The 17162-nt window shown below is 38.0% G+C and overlaps 1 protein-coding gene across 10 annotated transcripts in view; it reads left to right on the forward strand.

Annotated features, from left to right (window-relative positions):
• Positions 1 to 17162, forward strand: part of LOC123877201 (nuclear factor 1 B-type) — an 81484-nt gene that overhangs the window by 41383 nt on the left and 22939 nt on the right. For all 10 annotated transcript variants that reach the window (XM_045923737.1, XM_045923738.1, XM_045923740.1 and 7 more), the window contains exon 2: positions 12041 to 12196. In XM_045923737.1, the coding sequence (XP_045779693.1) occupies positions 12041 to 12196 (156 nt within the window). The remainder of the gene's footprint in view (positions 1 to 12040; positions 12197 to 17162) is intronic.

The raw sequence follows: 17162 nt of genomic DNA on the forward strand, positions 1-17162 counted from the left end.
GATTAAGTATTTATGTATTTGTTTAAAAGTTAGAGGTCCTCCGACCCTCCGAATAGGTTATTTCAGCACGTTTTTATTTAGACCCAGTTATGCCAAAATGAAACATCCTACAAAAAAAAAGAGCGACCACCGAGGTTTTTGCTGATTCTTCTCGATAGGAAAGGCATTCCGAACCAGTGGTAGATGCATTTGACGATTCAAAGTACGAGTACTTGTAAAATTTTAATTGAATAAAAAATATTTTGATTTGATTTGTCCAAAAATGAGTAAAGTAATGAGTTCAAAGCTCTGAAGTGAATGTGTCAAAGCTGTGAAGTAAATAGCACAAGCAATTTTTAGCTAGTTGGACCACAAGCAATCATAAGTCGAACTTGATTTGAAATCAATGCGAGTTGACTTTTTTTCTTTTAGCGTTGGGAAATGCCTTTACGCATCCCTCCCGAAAGACAGGAAGGGTATGTGGGACTCGCCATTGATACATTTTGGGCATAATTGTGCGTAGTTATTTAAATCACATAAGCTTTTTTGTATAGACACACCCACATATGCAAATAAATAAAGATTTGATTGAATACACGCTGCAAGTGGCTCCCCACGTGTAGTTCTTGAAACTATTTTCTATTTCTGCGCAAACAGTTCAGCTGTTGTTGCTCTTCAACTTGTTGGTAATGCGATATAAATATACCTACACTCGCATTCGCTGCATATGCCACTACCTAGCTAGGACTTGAGCTCCGGAGCTCCGGTTTATGTGTATCTCCGGAGTTTCGAACGGTTATAATTTTTTTTTGTAAAACCGGAGTTTTGATTTTTAGATTTTAAGACAAAAGGAGCTTTTTAAGTGATTGCATACGGTATTCCGAACCAGTGGTAGATACATTTGACGATTCAAAAGTACTTTTACGACGTAAAACCATTTTATACCTACCTAGTATACTGTACTGTGAGTCTACATAATGAAATAAGTCTTCATAATGAATAAACTAGACCCAATTTCATCGATGGATATTATTAAAAAAATCTTACAAATATACTCACCAATTACTTAAGTAAAACCTTTCTAACTTGTAAAATAACTTTATTTTAATTTTTTAGGTAAATGTCTTTTGATTTTTCTAACTGGTATGTTTTGTTTCACTATAGGGAGAAAGTTTGTATGTGTGTGTGTGTGTGTGTGTGTGTATGTGTGTGTGTGTGTAGGTTTGTTACTCCTTCACGCAAAAACTACTGGACGGATTGGGCTGAGAATGGAGATAGATTATACCCTGGATTAGCACATAGGCTACTTTTTATCTCGGAAAATCAAAGAGTTCCCACGGGAATTTAAAAAAACCTACATCCACGCGAACAAAGTCGCGGGCATCAGCTAGTTCAAAATAAAATGCATTATTTAGTCATTTCTTACTTTTTCCAATGAAGCTTGAAACTCCGGAACTCTGGAGCATCAGTCTAATTCCGGAGCTGAAATCAAGCCCGAATTTCAATCCCTAGGACATACCTACCTACGGCATAGGCGGGCGGCGAAATTCGATTTTCATCCAAGTTTGGGAATAATCTACTCGTGTGTGAACTTTGAATAGAGATCGTCATGGAAGTAGGAAATAGTAGGAAGTAGGAATTCTTATTACAAGGTCGTAGAGTTACTTTTTTTTCACATACAATGCTCTTAAAACTAACATCGAACGTGGATTTTACAAATTTTGGAAGTCTGACTCCTAATAAACAATTTATTATAGACATAGGCATTATCCCAATATTATGGTGATGAATCATAATCATTTAAATTACTCACTATTGAAAGTTGCCTATATATTAGGTTTCGTTTACATAACCTGTGATTGACCAGACCTGTGGCTGGTTGTTCAAAAACAAAAATAAACTGCCAAGGACGATTAACAGGGCTCTCTCCGCCACTCGTTTCATACAATCGTAGTTCCAATTTCATTTGAATATTAAGCAACCAAATTCCATGAAATTTTGCAGACATTACAATATGTCTGTAAAACTGAAACTAATATCTGTGTCTGTGGAGTTTTAGATTTTTCTAAAAATATGTAGTTTTAAAATTACAGGGGCTCAAAGATTTGTATGAATTTTTTTAAGACCGCGTAACTTTGAAACCGAATATTTTAACAGAAATCTGGAAAACCACAGACATAGATATTAGTTTCTAGAATATGTCTGCAAAATTTCATGGACTTTGGTTGCTTAATATTCAAATGAAATTGGAACTACGATTGTATGAAACGAGTGACGGAGAGAGCCCTCTTAAAGACGTTCACGTTAGAGTCCCGACTCCCGACTCTTTGATGGTCAGTTAGCGGATCGCGGGATTGAATCCGGAGGTGTTTTCTTTACATCGCTCTTCCGATTGCCTCGTAAAATAAAACTAGACTAGCTGATGCCCGCGACTTCATTCGCGTGGATGTAGGTTTTTTATAAATCCCGTGGGAGCTCTTTGATTTTCCGGGATAAAAAGTAGCCTATGTGCTGATCCAGAGTATAATCTATCTACATTCTCAGCTCAATCCGTCCAGTAGTTTTTGCGTGAAGGAGTAACAAACATACACACACACACACACACATACACACAAACTTTCGCCTTCATAATATTTTGGTAGATAGGTAGGTTGCTACAGTGAACAACAAAGCTAGGTTTTCACCCTCCATAGTCGCTTGTACTGAGGGCGCAAACGGCAAACCTAACTTTGTTGCTGACTATACCTACCCAAACTAATGGTACTTATTAATCTATACTTCTTTACTAATCCATACTAACATTATAAATGCGACAGTGTATCTGTCTGTATGTTAGCTTTTCACAACACATTGACGAAATCTGGCACAGAGTTAACTTGCATCCCGAGATAGGACATACGCTACTTTTTATTACTAAGTAGGTATTCACAGAGCAAGAAAAAAATTACAAGCAACTAACATAGATCACACAACCATTGTGAGATTCCTATGCTCTTTCAATAAAATTGAGAAGAAGTTTACAAACATGGTGGTGCTCTTCTCAATTAAAACGCATTGCTAAGTCAAAGCGACCAAGTTTCAAACTAAAGAACCTAGATCTTCGTTTTAAATAAATATTTCTAGTATTTGTTTAAAATAAAGGTTATGTGGCAGACAATAGAAATTCCTTTGTTGTGCAATACCTACCTACTACCTAGTATGAATTCCTGGACATTAGTTTAATACGTTCAAAAGTCGCTTTCAAATGGACTTTGCAGAAAACGCTCCGTTCAAAAAGCTCGTTGGAAACTTCGTTGAATTTAAATTCTAACCGTGTTCAGGTTAACTACCTAAATGCATATAATCGAATTTTGCATTCAGTTTACAACAATGGGATTTATTGTGGAACTACGTGTTCTGTCCACTAATAATATGCATTTCTGGACGCATCGGCTGCTGAACTTGCGCGCCAAAACGGCACGTGGCAATATGGCCGCCTGTCAGTTTTTTTTTCTAAATTACTAGACGGATCTAGTGACGATCTTCCATGTAAATGCACTAGAATGGTCGTTTGGTTTCAAACAATATTTTTTGAAAGGTACGAGTTGTAGACTTGCTGCACTGTTTAAGTTGTTTGTGCACATACATTACGTTTAACATACATTAAGTTTTTAAAAATAGCGCGGAAAATGTTTAGTTTTCTGGGATAAAAAGTATCTATTTTTATACCAAGATATAGATTATGCCCGCGACTTTATCAATGTGAGAACCTCACGTGAGAAAGGTTTTCCGGGACAAAGATGCAAGCTGTCTCTTTATCAAGTTCCCATCGTAATGGGTTAAACGGATGGACTGTTATATCTAGCAGCTACAGCCGAGAGACATATTTTGTATGTATGGGTACCCGTCGAAATCGGTTAAACGGATGGGTTGGTTAAAGCTAGCAGACAAACAGACGGACACACTTTTGCTTCTAAAATATTATTATTAATCAAAAAACTTTGATCGAGTGTCCCTCAAACGTTCCCAACGCATCACCTGTTGCGCGCCAAAACGACGCGTGGCAAGATGGCCGCCGGGATTTTTTCATGGCGTCTTTCCGTGCTTTTGGCCAGCGCTCCTGTGTGACGTAGCGACCCAGTTAGCCACGCCAACGGGTGCCACGGCCAAGTCCACCGCACTCGGGCATCCCCGGTGAAACGCAGCCAATATCTATAAAATAAATTGGCCGACGGTACGAAAAAAATATAAAAATAATGAAGGAATCGTAAGCGATGCCCGATTTGCCGCCAAAATTCGTCAGGGGTGAACGCACTCCAGTGTTTTGGCAAGCGCGTTTGGAAGTTTTCCTAATAGTTGGTGTGATTCGATAAGGTGTATAGTTTTATTGGCGGTTGGTTTGGTTTGTAAACAATGGCTGTATGCGCTCTTTTTGTTGAAGATTATCGTTTTTAACGAACTCTACTATTACTTTGGAATGAAAATACACGAACCTACAATACAGGTACATACCTACCTACTATTTACAGGCATCATCTCAACCTCATCTCAAGTCTCCACCCATTGCCAGTCCCACAGACAAGGGAAAAGGGCCAACCCTCTATTGGACACGGGTTTTAGAATGAGAAGGGATTAAATTAAACCATACTCCACAGTCCACCAACATACCATAGGTATAATATTATAGTGGCCAAGTGTGGATTGACAGACTTAACACCAAAAAGAACACCCGGCTGAGGTTATTGTGGGCTTCTTCTCAGACCAGGGCGCGTTTGTAACCTTCGTAGCTTTAAGTTTACGTAATTAATAATCACCATTACATCATTATTATATAAATTCAACAATTGACAATCAAGCAGATACAATACTCATTTACCCATACCCGATACCCATTTTGAATAAATGCTTCGAGTCTGAGTTTGGGTTTGAATAAGTATCTACGTACTGACCCGCTCGCTTGGGGGGTTGGAGACCTAGCCATTCGTCTTCTTCCAACAATAACCAAGATCCGTTATTATAGTAGGTTAATACCGTATAACTATTATTAAAATGATGTACCAAGTTTGCCAAGCAGGCTGTTTAGTATTTTGTCCTTCGCTAGGTATCTGCACCCTTTCACCTACTGATGGCTTTATGAGGTATTTATTTATATTTTACCTTCAATTCATGAGTTCCGTCTTGCTTTGTAGGGTTAAGTTAACAAGTTCTTTCCTCAGCTTTGCCCATGTTCATGGTAGATGACTTCGTTCGCGTGGATTTAGGTTTTAAAACATCCCGCGGGAACTCTTTGATTTTTTTGGATAAAAAGAGTCTCAGGATGCAAACTGCCTCTCCCTCTCTGTACCTACCCGTCAAAATCAGTTAACGAATGGGCTGTTAAAGCTCGCAGACAGACAGACAGACAGACTTTCGTATTTATTCCTCCTTCAGCACGCCATCTTCGTCTCGGCTTGCCACGCTGGTGTTGGTAATTCTGGGAAGAAGCAGATTTTGCCCACAAGTCATCTGGCATGACCTGCCCAGTCCCATTTAAGTGAAGCCACTGGAAGATTAACATCAGCTCCTTAAGTTTTAGAACGTACCTATAGCAAAATTCCTTATGCGATTTGCTAGTTTTAGTAAAAACTTGTAAGATGCAAAATGTTAGACTCGAGAAAATAACAACGATGCGAGAAAATGAGTTAGATTTTCAATAAGCGATTTAGAACACAAGTTTTCACAAGGCTTTTTTGGAGCAAGCATTTCAATCACATCAAAGAGTCAATCGCGATCGCTATGAATAGACTTCAAAAAGATAAGATGATTACGATTGCTGTTACATTTTGAAGTCGTCAATCGGTTTCGACTGGATGGCTAGTGCGTTGCACAATTAGCTCCCTGATTCATCAAAGTGACTTTCGTGAAAACTATTTTGGTCCGCTGACAATCCGAGTTAGGTACGACGAATCAAAGATCAATGACGTTTTTCACTGGTAGGTACAAAGTACAAAGTCTGCTATCATCATTTCAACCTTTCGCCGGTATACTACTGAGGACGGGTATTCTCTCAAAATGAGCAGGTTTTTAAAGAAATAAGAGTGTTATGATTTTAGGGTTCATGACTCATGTATGTATGTAATGTGCGTTTCTTTATTCCACCATAACTTCTTAATGATTGAACAGATTTGGATGTATGAGGTATCGTTAGAATCCTTACCGCGTCATCCCAATTGACATACCCAGGGGATATGGGTTTAATAAAAACGGCCATAGCCCTCCCAGGTAAGTCCGCTTCAATCTTGGACTGCATTATCACTTGCCACCAGGTGAGATTGCGGTAAGGGCTCACTTGTGTCTGATTAAAAAAAAGCAATTCGTTGAACTTCTTACATCGATGACTTCTACGGAATAAAACATTGATTAGAACCTACGAATAGTAATTGTTACTAATTGTAGATTAGAACATAGTGGCTGACGAGTTTTTGCAAGATAGCAGATTAAATACCATCAAAGAAAGTTTGGCCGGTTTGAAAATGTTCAAAAAAGTATCTCATGATACTTTTTTGAACTTTTTCCCTTTCATAAGGGAAATCATATTACACATTTTACGATACAGAATTTACTACTAATATCGAAAGCCAAAATTTGACTGGAGAGCAATCACCCCGGCAGATGGCCACAACTGGCACCTCCGCCACTTTCCCCTGCCAGTAGCCGCCACGTGGCAGCAGGTCCTGCCAACACTGCTTGGCACCGCGACGCCGCGTCTGGCGTCCTAGCCAACTACTTACCTACTGTTGTGACTGGACAAGTGTTTATCTTATACCCGTACTAGAGGGTTTTTTAAGATCCCGTGGGAACTGTTTGATTTTCCGGGATAAAAAGTTGCCTATGTCAATTACAGGGACGCCTACCTCGGTACCAAATTTCATACAAATCGGTTAAGCGGATGGGTTTTTCGGAATCCCGTGGGAACTCTTTGATTTTCCGGGATAAAAAGTAGCCTATGCCCGTCCCCAGGATATAAGCTGACCCCGTACCAAATTTCGTCAGAATCGGTGAAACTGTTGGGCCGTGAAAAGGTAGCAGACATACAGACAGACATACTTTCGCATCACACTATCACACTATAATATTATAAAGGAGAAAGTTTGTGTGTGTGTGTTTGTGTGTATGTTTGTTACTCCTTCACGCAAAAACCACTGGACGGATTTGGCTGAAATTCAGAATGGAGATAGATAGTATCTTGGATTAGCACATAGGCTACTTTTTATTCCGGTAAATCAAAGAGTTCCCACGGGATTTCGAAAAACTTAAATCCACGCGGACGAAGTCGCGGGCGTCAGCTAGTTTATAATAATCTTAGTAGGGATAGTATGGATGACACCCATTACATTTCGTACTGCTAGGTACGAGTAAATAGGTTAGTTTAGTGCCGGGTATCTTTCTAAACAAGAGTGATATATGCATCTTCTAGGTAAACGCGTCCCATCTTAGGCCACATCATCACTTTCCATCGGGTGTGATTGTGGTCTTTCTTGCAATGAATAAAAGAAACCCCGTATGACACTTATTAGCTTTTGGTACAGCTAGGGAAATGGGTTAGTTTAGTTTTGAGCATGTTCAACTGCGGATGAAGTCCTGGATTCGATTTCCGGGTCGGGCTAAAACAGTGAAGTATTGAAAGAAAGAAAGAAAGACGACCTCTTTGGCGCAGTGGTAAGCGGTCTTATTAGTGGGAGGTCCAGAGTTCGATTCCCGGCATGGGTTTAGAATTTTATAATTTCTATCCTCATGTGTGCTATAAGACCTGCCAAATTTCATGATTCTAGGTCAACGGGAGTACCCTGTAGGTTTTCTTGACACAGACGGACCGACAGACACCTAAATGATCCTATAAGGGTTCCGTTTTCCTTTTGAGGTAAGAAGAATACCCTATAGGTTTTCTTGACACACACGACAGACGGACAGACAGATAGCTAAATGATCCTTCCTATAAGGGTTCCGTTTTCCTTTTGAGGTAAGAAGAATAGTAAGGTAGAATTTGGCAGAACACTAACTATTGTATTAAAATCTGTAAACTAACTCAAATTCGCTATGAAGAGAATTGAATTGAATTGAAACGTTTCCCTGAAAATCTCGCCACGTGGACCAAATATGTCCTGCCAAAGAGTGCTTGGCACAAATACTTCCCGTCTACAATCCTAGCCAATAAACATGTTTTGGCTGAACTTGTGTTTATGCTTCACACCAGAATGTTTGGAACGGGATCCCTCGTTGCGTTTCATTCATGTTTTTTCTGTTTTCGTATCGTAGGTGGAAATAGTACGATAGCACCCACGTCACTAAACAGTGTTTGATGAAATTAGGAATGACTAGCTGACCAGCCCCGTCTTCGCTCGAGTGGAATTATTGAAAATCAATGAGGGGGTGGAATCTCCAAAAATCCTGAAAGACGTACCTTCTTCTATGTAAATATATTAAAAAGGAAAAGCTGACTGACTGACTGACTGATCTATCATAGTCAAGGAGTGAGGGAACTCTCGGTTTGATTCTGAATCGACGATATGTCAAATATTAAGCTATAGGTGACGTGAATTCAAAGAAAAATAGGCGATTAAGGGTTGATTATTCAATCATCAAGTAACTTTCATCTGAGGAATAAATATGAGGTTTTGACATTTTTTCTATAGGAAATCTGTCAAAACGTCAAATTAAATATGACGATTGAAAATAAAAGTTTTTTGACGATTGAAAAATCGGCCCTCAAAGACTACCTAGGCGTCAAATGTTTTTACGTTCGAGGTAGTCTTTGAAGCCACGACGTTTTGTTAACTTCCCTGTCTTGAACTGCACCCGGAGTCTACAATAAGGATACACTCTAAGCAACAACCAAATCAACTTTCCTAACACGGATGTGGTGTCCTTATGCAAGCCAAATGCACGCATAAAATTATCCTTAACATATTCAAATACCGTGTTCTCTGAATTCTTCGCATCATTCCGAGAATTAATGTCAACCCAACGTCATCGTGAAACCGTATGAGTTGCTCAGACAATACGCTACGATGGCGTTTACGAGCTTTTTACAGCTACCCAAAAATTGCACTTAAGGCGAATTCTCATAGCGGTCGCGCTTTAATAATAATTTTGACGACCGATCTCCCTGTCGCAATGGTCTGGTTTAGTGCAGGGGGCAAGGGTTTGGAATTTTGGAATTTCTGAATATTTGGTCCAGTCTAGTTGGATGCGTCGGCCGTGGCTAGTTACCACCTTACCGGCAAATTCGTGCCACCAAGTGATGCCGTTCTGGTACGATGCCGTGTAGAAACCAAAAGGTTTTTAATAAAAACTGCCATACTCTTTCCAGGTTACCCCGCTTCCATCTTTGAATGCATCATCACCTACCACCAGGAGAGAATGCAATTTGGGATTGAGAGATAAAATTGTTAATTTTTACACTCTCAGTTAATTTGTGATTGGTTGAATTTATGGTATTCTTGCTGCAACAATGCATTTCCGCCAATAGTGAGAGATCGTCGGCCAATTAGAGGTGCGATCGTCACACTTTACCTGTCAATTAATTAAACTTTGAGCCTATTACACTTTTTTAATCACTTTTACAGCTGCAAAAGCTTGGCTTATTTTTTTTTTGAAGAATAATTTGCTCTAGTGAGAGTTCACCTTAATTTGTCGAAAACAATCGCGAATTCCAATACAAAGTCCGTCTAAATGGGCCTCGATAAATCACGGCGACACCTTTGCATACATTATGTTATGATTCAAGACGCAACAATACATTATTTTGTTTGCGCGATGAATACCCGATTAGTGCGAATTTTACAAGTCATACACGCCAATCGTTATCGATTATTATCGATGATACTAGCTGATGCTCGCGACTTCGTTCGCGTGGTTGTAGGCTTTTTAATAATCCCGTGGGAACTCTTTGATTTTCCGGGATAAAAAGTAGCCTATGTGCTAATCCAAGCTATAATTTATCTCCTTTCAAAATTTCAGCCCAATCCGTTCAGTAGTTTTTGCGTGAAGGAGTAACAAACACACACACACACACATACACACACATACACGCAAACTTTCGTAGTGTGATTAAAATAATGTCTTGCAATTGTCTTTACATGTTTTCTGTGTTTAGAACACTGTTTGTTAAGAAAATAAAAATTTAACCTTTTTTATTATTTTTTATTGAAAACTAGATTCCAGCGACTTCGTCCTAGTAGATTTGGGTTTTTAAAATCCCGAAAATCAAAGAGTTCCCACTCTTTGATTTTCTGGGATAATAAGTTTAATTTTATGCCCATGCAATTGCGTTGCCCCGTTGATGCTCCGTTTGGATGATGCTTTATAATGTTTATTTTATGTGATTATCATATTAGAGAAACCATAATTATAGGAATTACAGAAAACATTACACATGTATAACTATAATAAGTTAACGCAGTGCCCGGTAAAACCGACTGTGGTTTTTGTGGCACTGAAACTAACAAAAATGCCCTGTATATTTTATAAGTTCAATAAATTGATATATTATGTAAAATCACAGTTAAAAAAAAAATCGTCGAAAATCTACGAAAAATTAATAAATCCAATCCGCATGCACCACGACTTGCCTTAGCCTCTAGATGTTTATTATTTTACTTAATTTATGGATGCTTTGAATGTAAATATAATGTAACAAAGTGCAACATACATAGACGTTAATGTTTTTACGTTGTTTTAACGGTCAGTTAAAATTAACTTGACTATCAGAATAGATTTAAATGATTTGAATGACTTTAAGGCCTCATTTTACACGAGAGCTTTTTAACGTCCGTTTAAAAAGCGTCCAAATAGAACAAATGTATTCCCAAATATCTATTCACACGTAACAAAGCGTTGACGTGTGAACATATACTTGGGAATGCATTTGTTTTATTTGGACGTTAAAAGAGGTCTCGTGTAAATGAGGCTTAAGGGGTTCCATGATTTTGAATAAGGAATGACAAGTTTAATTTGCTGTAATCCGCAAGCGAAAAAATCGATATTGGTGCAAAATGCAGCATGCATGCACCATCCGCCCTCTTAAAATTAAGTAGGTAAAAGATGTTTCTAGCCTATGTCATTTTCCAGGATTTAAGCTAAATTTCATCAAAATCGGTTATACTGTTGGGCCGTGAAAAGCTAACAGACAGACAGGCACACTTTCGTATTTATAAAATTAGTTTTGTATAGAGACAGTCAACTACAACATTGAGAAACCCAAAATATGATCCTACCACAAAACTTTTAAGCGTGGTTAAAACTGATGTTTAAACCTGTGAGTTGTATGGGATAAACGGGTTTAAACTGCGTTTAAAGTTTTTGTTATAAGACATAGAATGAAGTATTTTTGATACTGTAGGTATATAAGGTACTTGCTAATAAACTTGTCATTCCTTAGGGCGGTTACAGGTTAGCGTTTTTTGTATGCGTATAAGCGTGTTTTTGTACGCGCGTATACGCACGCCTACTCCATGGCGCAATGTTCTTATAAGTGGAAGGTCGCAAGTTCGAATCCAAGCAGATTTGGAAATTATGAATTTCTAAACTGTCTCCGGTCTGGTTTGGTAGAAGGCTACGGCCGTGGTTAGTTACTACTCTACCTGCAAGTCATAGCACCAAGCAATTTATCGTTCCGGTACAATGCCATCTAGAAACTGATCAGGAGTACGGGCTTAATAAAACTATAAGGTAGTTTACCCTTACTTCTTCCAGTTAGCCCGCTTCCACCATAGACAGCATCATCACTTACCATCAGGTGTGAGATCGCTGTCAAGGGCTAACTTGTCCGGGAATTAAAAAAAAGCGCGAAACGTAGCGTGCGTTTAAGCGCGTATGCTAAAACGAGCGTAATATACGCAGAAAAAACGCTAGTCTCTAACTGCCTTCAATAGAGAGTCATTTGGGTTTTAAATATTGGGAATTTATAAAATATAGTTGCAAAAAGTTTCGAATAGATTCCCCAAGTGCCATTTGATGTTATTGGTCCCATATTGGGCACCAATGTTTGCCGATTTGGCAAATGTTTTGTTCTAACCGTGGTGGATTGTTTGAATGTTCGCAGGACGAGTTCCATCCGTTCATAGAGGCCCTGATGCCTTTCGTTAAGTCGTTTTCGTACACGTGGTTCAATTTACAAGCGGCCAAAAGGAAATACTACAAAAAACACGAGAAACGGATGAGTCTCGAGGAGGAGCGGCACACCAAGTATGAACTACAGGTAAATATTTTTTCAATTCAATTTTTATTCAATCTTTATTGCGAATAACACAGTAATGAACACAATCTTGTCATTACATTATTATAATACTAGAGGATGCCCGCGACTTCGTCTGCGTGGATTAAGGTTTTTAAAGATCCCGTGGGAACTGTTTGATTTTTCGGCATAAAAAGTTGCCTATGTCAATAATTGCAGGGACGTAAGCTACCTCGGTACCAAGTTTCATACAAATCGGTCAAGCGGATGGGTCTTTAGGAATCTCGTGGGAACGCTTTGATTTTCCGCGATAAAAAGTAGCCTATGTCCGCCCCGAGATATAAGCTGACCCTGTACCAAATTTTGTCAGAATCGGTTAAACTGTTGGGCCGTGAAAAGGTAGCAGACAGACATACAGACAGATAGACAGGCAGGACGGATAGGTAACCGAATGTGGAGGTCCAAATTTCTCGTTTCCTCCGTGTCTCAGAGAGCACGCTAAACTGTCAGTCCCGATTACTATATAATAATAACTGTAAATTAATTGAAAAGTCAAAATCTTGTTCTTTAGTCGAGTTGTATTTGGGAACCCACCATACCCCAAGAGAACTCCTGCCAGTATTGGATTAATGTAAAGAGGTTACTACCCTCAGCGATGAGGAATACGGCTATACAGAAAAAAGAAGAATATACAAATGGACGGACAAACTGACTAACTATACAGTTTCTTTGTTTTACTGACCTCTAATAACTAGTATAACTCAAAATTTAAAAAACCCCCGACACAAAAATCTCTATAAGAAAACTAGAAATGAGCTGATAACTTTCAAACGGCTGAACCAATAATTTTCTTCAATTATAGCTAAGAACATTCTCGATCAAGCCACCTTTCGGTTCATTCGTTTAGGAGCTACGATGCCACAGACACATACACAGATACACAAGTCAAACTTATAACACCCCTCTTTTTGGGTGGGGGGTTAAAAACAAAGTATCCGATAGTCACTGCTGCCATGAAAAGTTAATGTGTTTAATAATGAAATACAAATACAATTTTGCCTTCAAACGTGAAAATACTCGCTTCAATTTATTTTCGCTTCACGATCTCGCAATGAAGCCACGTGACGTTATAAGCTACGGAACCTCTCACGAATAAAACTATAATTTACTTCAAGTGAACTCAGTTTATTTTAAGAATGTTATAGAAAAATTAGCTATTGCTCTATATTTCGGTTTATTAAAAGTCTGTTAAAGTTTAGGTTTATTAAATCTATTAAAAGTATGCTGGCCAAAGCAAATTATACAATCGAAGATAAATTATAAAAAAGCATGGATTTGACTCTCTCCAGCAATGCGCGTTGCTGCAATTGCTTGTAAAGTATGACATATTATTGTAAATTGAACAATCGAAAAGAGCAACCGTCGAGTTTCTTGCTGGTTCTTCTCGGTAGGAACGGCATTCCGAACCAGTGGCAAATTATTTTGACGATTCAAAAGCACTTGTGAAAGTTTATTTGAATAAAAATATATTTCATTCCATTCCATTTCATTCCATTCTATTCTATTCTATTCTATTCTATTAAAACTATTTGGATCTCAGCCCCCGAAAAGTCCGCGTGGAATGAGGTTTTAAAAATCCCGTGGGAACTCTTTGATTTTCCGAGATAAAAGTAACCTAAGTCACTGTCTAGGTCTTTAGCTTTTGCTTCATACAAATACTGCCTTTTACAAACAGATCATCGAGGGTCTTTATTACATCCTCAAAATAAGCTTTGGAAAGCTGTTTTAAATAATAGCCAAGGGCCTGTCTGTTACTAATAAACCTTTTTTGAATGAGAAAAATTCCTTTCATATAACAAAAAAAATGTCCTTTGCCGCATTCAAGCAAAGCTTCAACCCATTTCCAAAGTTAACTTTACAAGGTTTTTAATATGTCTGCAAAATTTCATGGACTTTGGTTGCTTAATATTCCAATGAAATTGGAACTACGATTGTATGAAACGAGTGACGGAGAGAGCCCTGTTAATAGAAAGAAAGAAAGAAAGAAAGAAAGAAAATGTATTTATTTGTTGTTGGTGTCACAGATAAAAACAAAGTATACAAATATACATTTTCATCTGTGACACCACCCCAAATGGGTGTACAGCTCAGCATTATGTCCTGCATTATATGCAGGACGCTGATTTTCAGCTGTGACCCGGGTGACGCCACAGTCACAACAGTGAGTAAATTAAAAAATAATTTAATTTAAAATAACTTTAACCACAATATGTGTAGTATACGTGTATACACATAAATATATATATATATATAATATATATAAATAATAATAATTAATAATATAAGTATATATATACATATATATAAATAAACAGTTATAATCTTATATATTATATAATAGAAATATAATATATGTAATATACATGAATAAATAAGTATGCAGAAAATAGTAATCTAGATAATGGATGTTTCAGCCGCAATATTTTCGAACTCAATTTGCTTGAATAATATAAACTTTTTCAATTTGTACACAAAATTAGCTTTGCTACGAGAATTCCGGATTGGTGGAGGAATATTATTCCAGCAACGGGTTGCGGCGTACTTGAAGCTACCCCTAAAAGCAGCAGTGCAATGGCGGGGGACACTGAGGATTTCGCGTGTGCTTCTAAAATTATCCCTATCTTCATGTGCTCTTACTAATTTCTCAAAAATGTATAGTGGCTTACCATTTTTGAATACATCAAAGAGTAAGGTTGCGAGATGCACCTTCCTCCTCGATTTCATCTTTAGTAATCCGTGCTTATTCAAAAATGGTGTCACATGAGTTCTAGGGGGGATACTAAAACAAAAACGGGCACACGCATTCTGGACCCTTTGGATGAGTTTGCTTGTCCTGGCTAATAGTCGAGGCCCGTAGACTGCATCAGCATAGTTCAGTTTCGATAGAACTAGACTTTCAACTAGGCGAGTACGAACCTCTTGACTGATGTACTTACGAATCTTATATAGAACTTTTAACCGATAAAAACAGTTGCGTACCACCATAGCTACGTGTTTCTCAAACCTTAAATCTGAGTCCATAGTTAAACCCAGGTTTCGGGCTTCAAATACACGTTCTAAACTATTACCCTTCAAACATACGCTAGCTGATTCAAATTTAATCTTATTTAATTGCGCCCTAGATCCAAAAAATAAAAGTTTCGATTTGCTAGGATTAAGAACCAGTGAGTTTTTATCTGACCAATCTGCTATTCGTTGAAGGTCTTCATTGACCCTCTGAACTGCCATTTGGTACTCACTCGGTTCGAACGAGATATACACCTGCAGATCATCCGCATATGTATGAAACTTACAATTCTTTATATTTTTAACAATATCGGCACTATACAGAATAAATAAAAGTGGGCCTAAGATCGATCCTTGAGGGACACCTCTGTTTACATTTGCAACAGAGGAACTCTGTTTCTTCCCATCACCCTGTGTAACTTCTACATATTGCGTTCTATTGCTCAAATAACTATTGAACCATTTAACTGTGTTAATGTCGAAGCCATAAAACGATAACTTGGATAATAGCAGTGTTGTGTTAATAGTATCAAACGCACGCGAGAAATCTAATAAAACTAATATGGTACACATTTTTCTATCTAGAGCCGTCAGTATATTGTCTGTTACATCCAAAAGCGCGGTAACCGTTCCCCTTCCAGCCCTAAATCCTGATTGCATTTCTGGTAATAAATTATTGCGCTCAAGATATTTAGAAACCTGTAAGTAAACCACCTTTTCTAGTATTTTCGATGCACAAGGCAATATACTGATTGGGCGTAGGTCTTTTAGACTAACTGGACTTTCCACTTTAGGGATAGGACGAATAACTGCTATTTTCCATGCATCAGGAAAAGTCGACGTTTCTATTGATGTATTGACGATAGAGGTGATGACACCAAGACTTTGTGGAAGGGTCATTAACAACATGTCAAGTGTTATCTCATCAGTCCCCTCGGCATTAGAATGCAGATTCTTAATAATTTCAAAAATCTCCGCTTGACTAGATGCGCAAAGTGTGAATGTAGTAGGTGTTAGCCTGTCAAATTCGTATAGAGTAAGCTGAGATATAGTCATTTCATTTCTGCCTGGTATATCTAAGAAGTGTTTATTAATCTCATTAGGATGACAAAGGTGAGCAGGCAGATTTCTACCTTTTTTAGGGAGTACAGAGCTTTTAAGATTACTCCATAAGACCTTAGGATATTTAATTTTATTATTTATGTCATATGTAAAGTATGCGCTCTTTTCACTATCTAATGCCTCAACAACTAATTTTTTATACTGTAAATAATTCTCTTTATTCCCGACCGTTTTCATGGCACGCCACTTCAGATGCGCTTCATCCCTCAGTTTCATCATATGCTTTACAGTATACGTGATCCATGGCTCATTGCGATCCTTTGCCAATCTAGTTCGCTTGGGAGCATGAACGTCGAAAAGAACTTTAAGAGAACTATTAAGTGTCTGTTACTAACAAACCATTGAATCCGCTCGATTTATTCAAACAAACAGTCCTTTGCCGCATTGAAAACAAGCCTTTTTATTTCCTCTTAAGTTAGCTTAACTTTGGAAAGCTCTTTTAAAAAGAAATAGAAAGATTTTTTATTCAAATTACGTAACTTTCATGAGTGCTTTTGAATTGTCAGGCGAATTCCAAATAGTCAAAAAGATGTCTCGAACCTATTTATTACTAATTAACCGGTTTTGAACACGTAGGTGTAAAAAAACCTTTGTCGCTTTCAAGACCAAAATCATTCAAATAATAGCTGGAATTTTTTAAAATAAAAATAGTGAGCAAGCGAGCAGATGGGTCTCCTGATGTTAAGTGATTACCGCTACTCATGAACATTCGCAGTGCCAGAGAAACGACCAATGCGTTGCCAGCCTTTCTTCTTATTTTGTTTAATGGCTTTTAATAATGCCATATGCCCGCTTTTCAGGA

This window comes from Maniola jurtina, chromosome 23 (assembly GCF_905333055.1).
Source record: "Maniola jurtina chromosome 23, ilManJurt1.1, whole genome shotgun sequence".
Classification (NCBI taxonomy): domain Eukaryota; kingdom Metazoa; phylum Arthropoda; class Insecta; order Lepidoptera; family Nymphalidae; genus Maniola; species Maniola jurtina.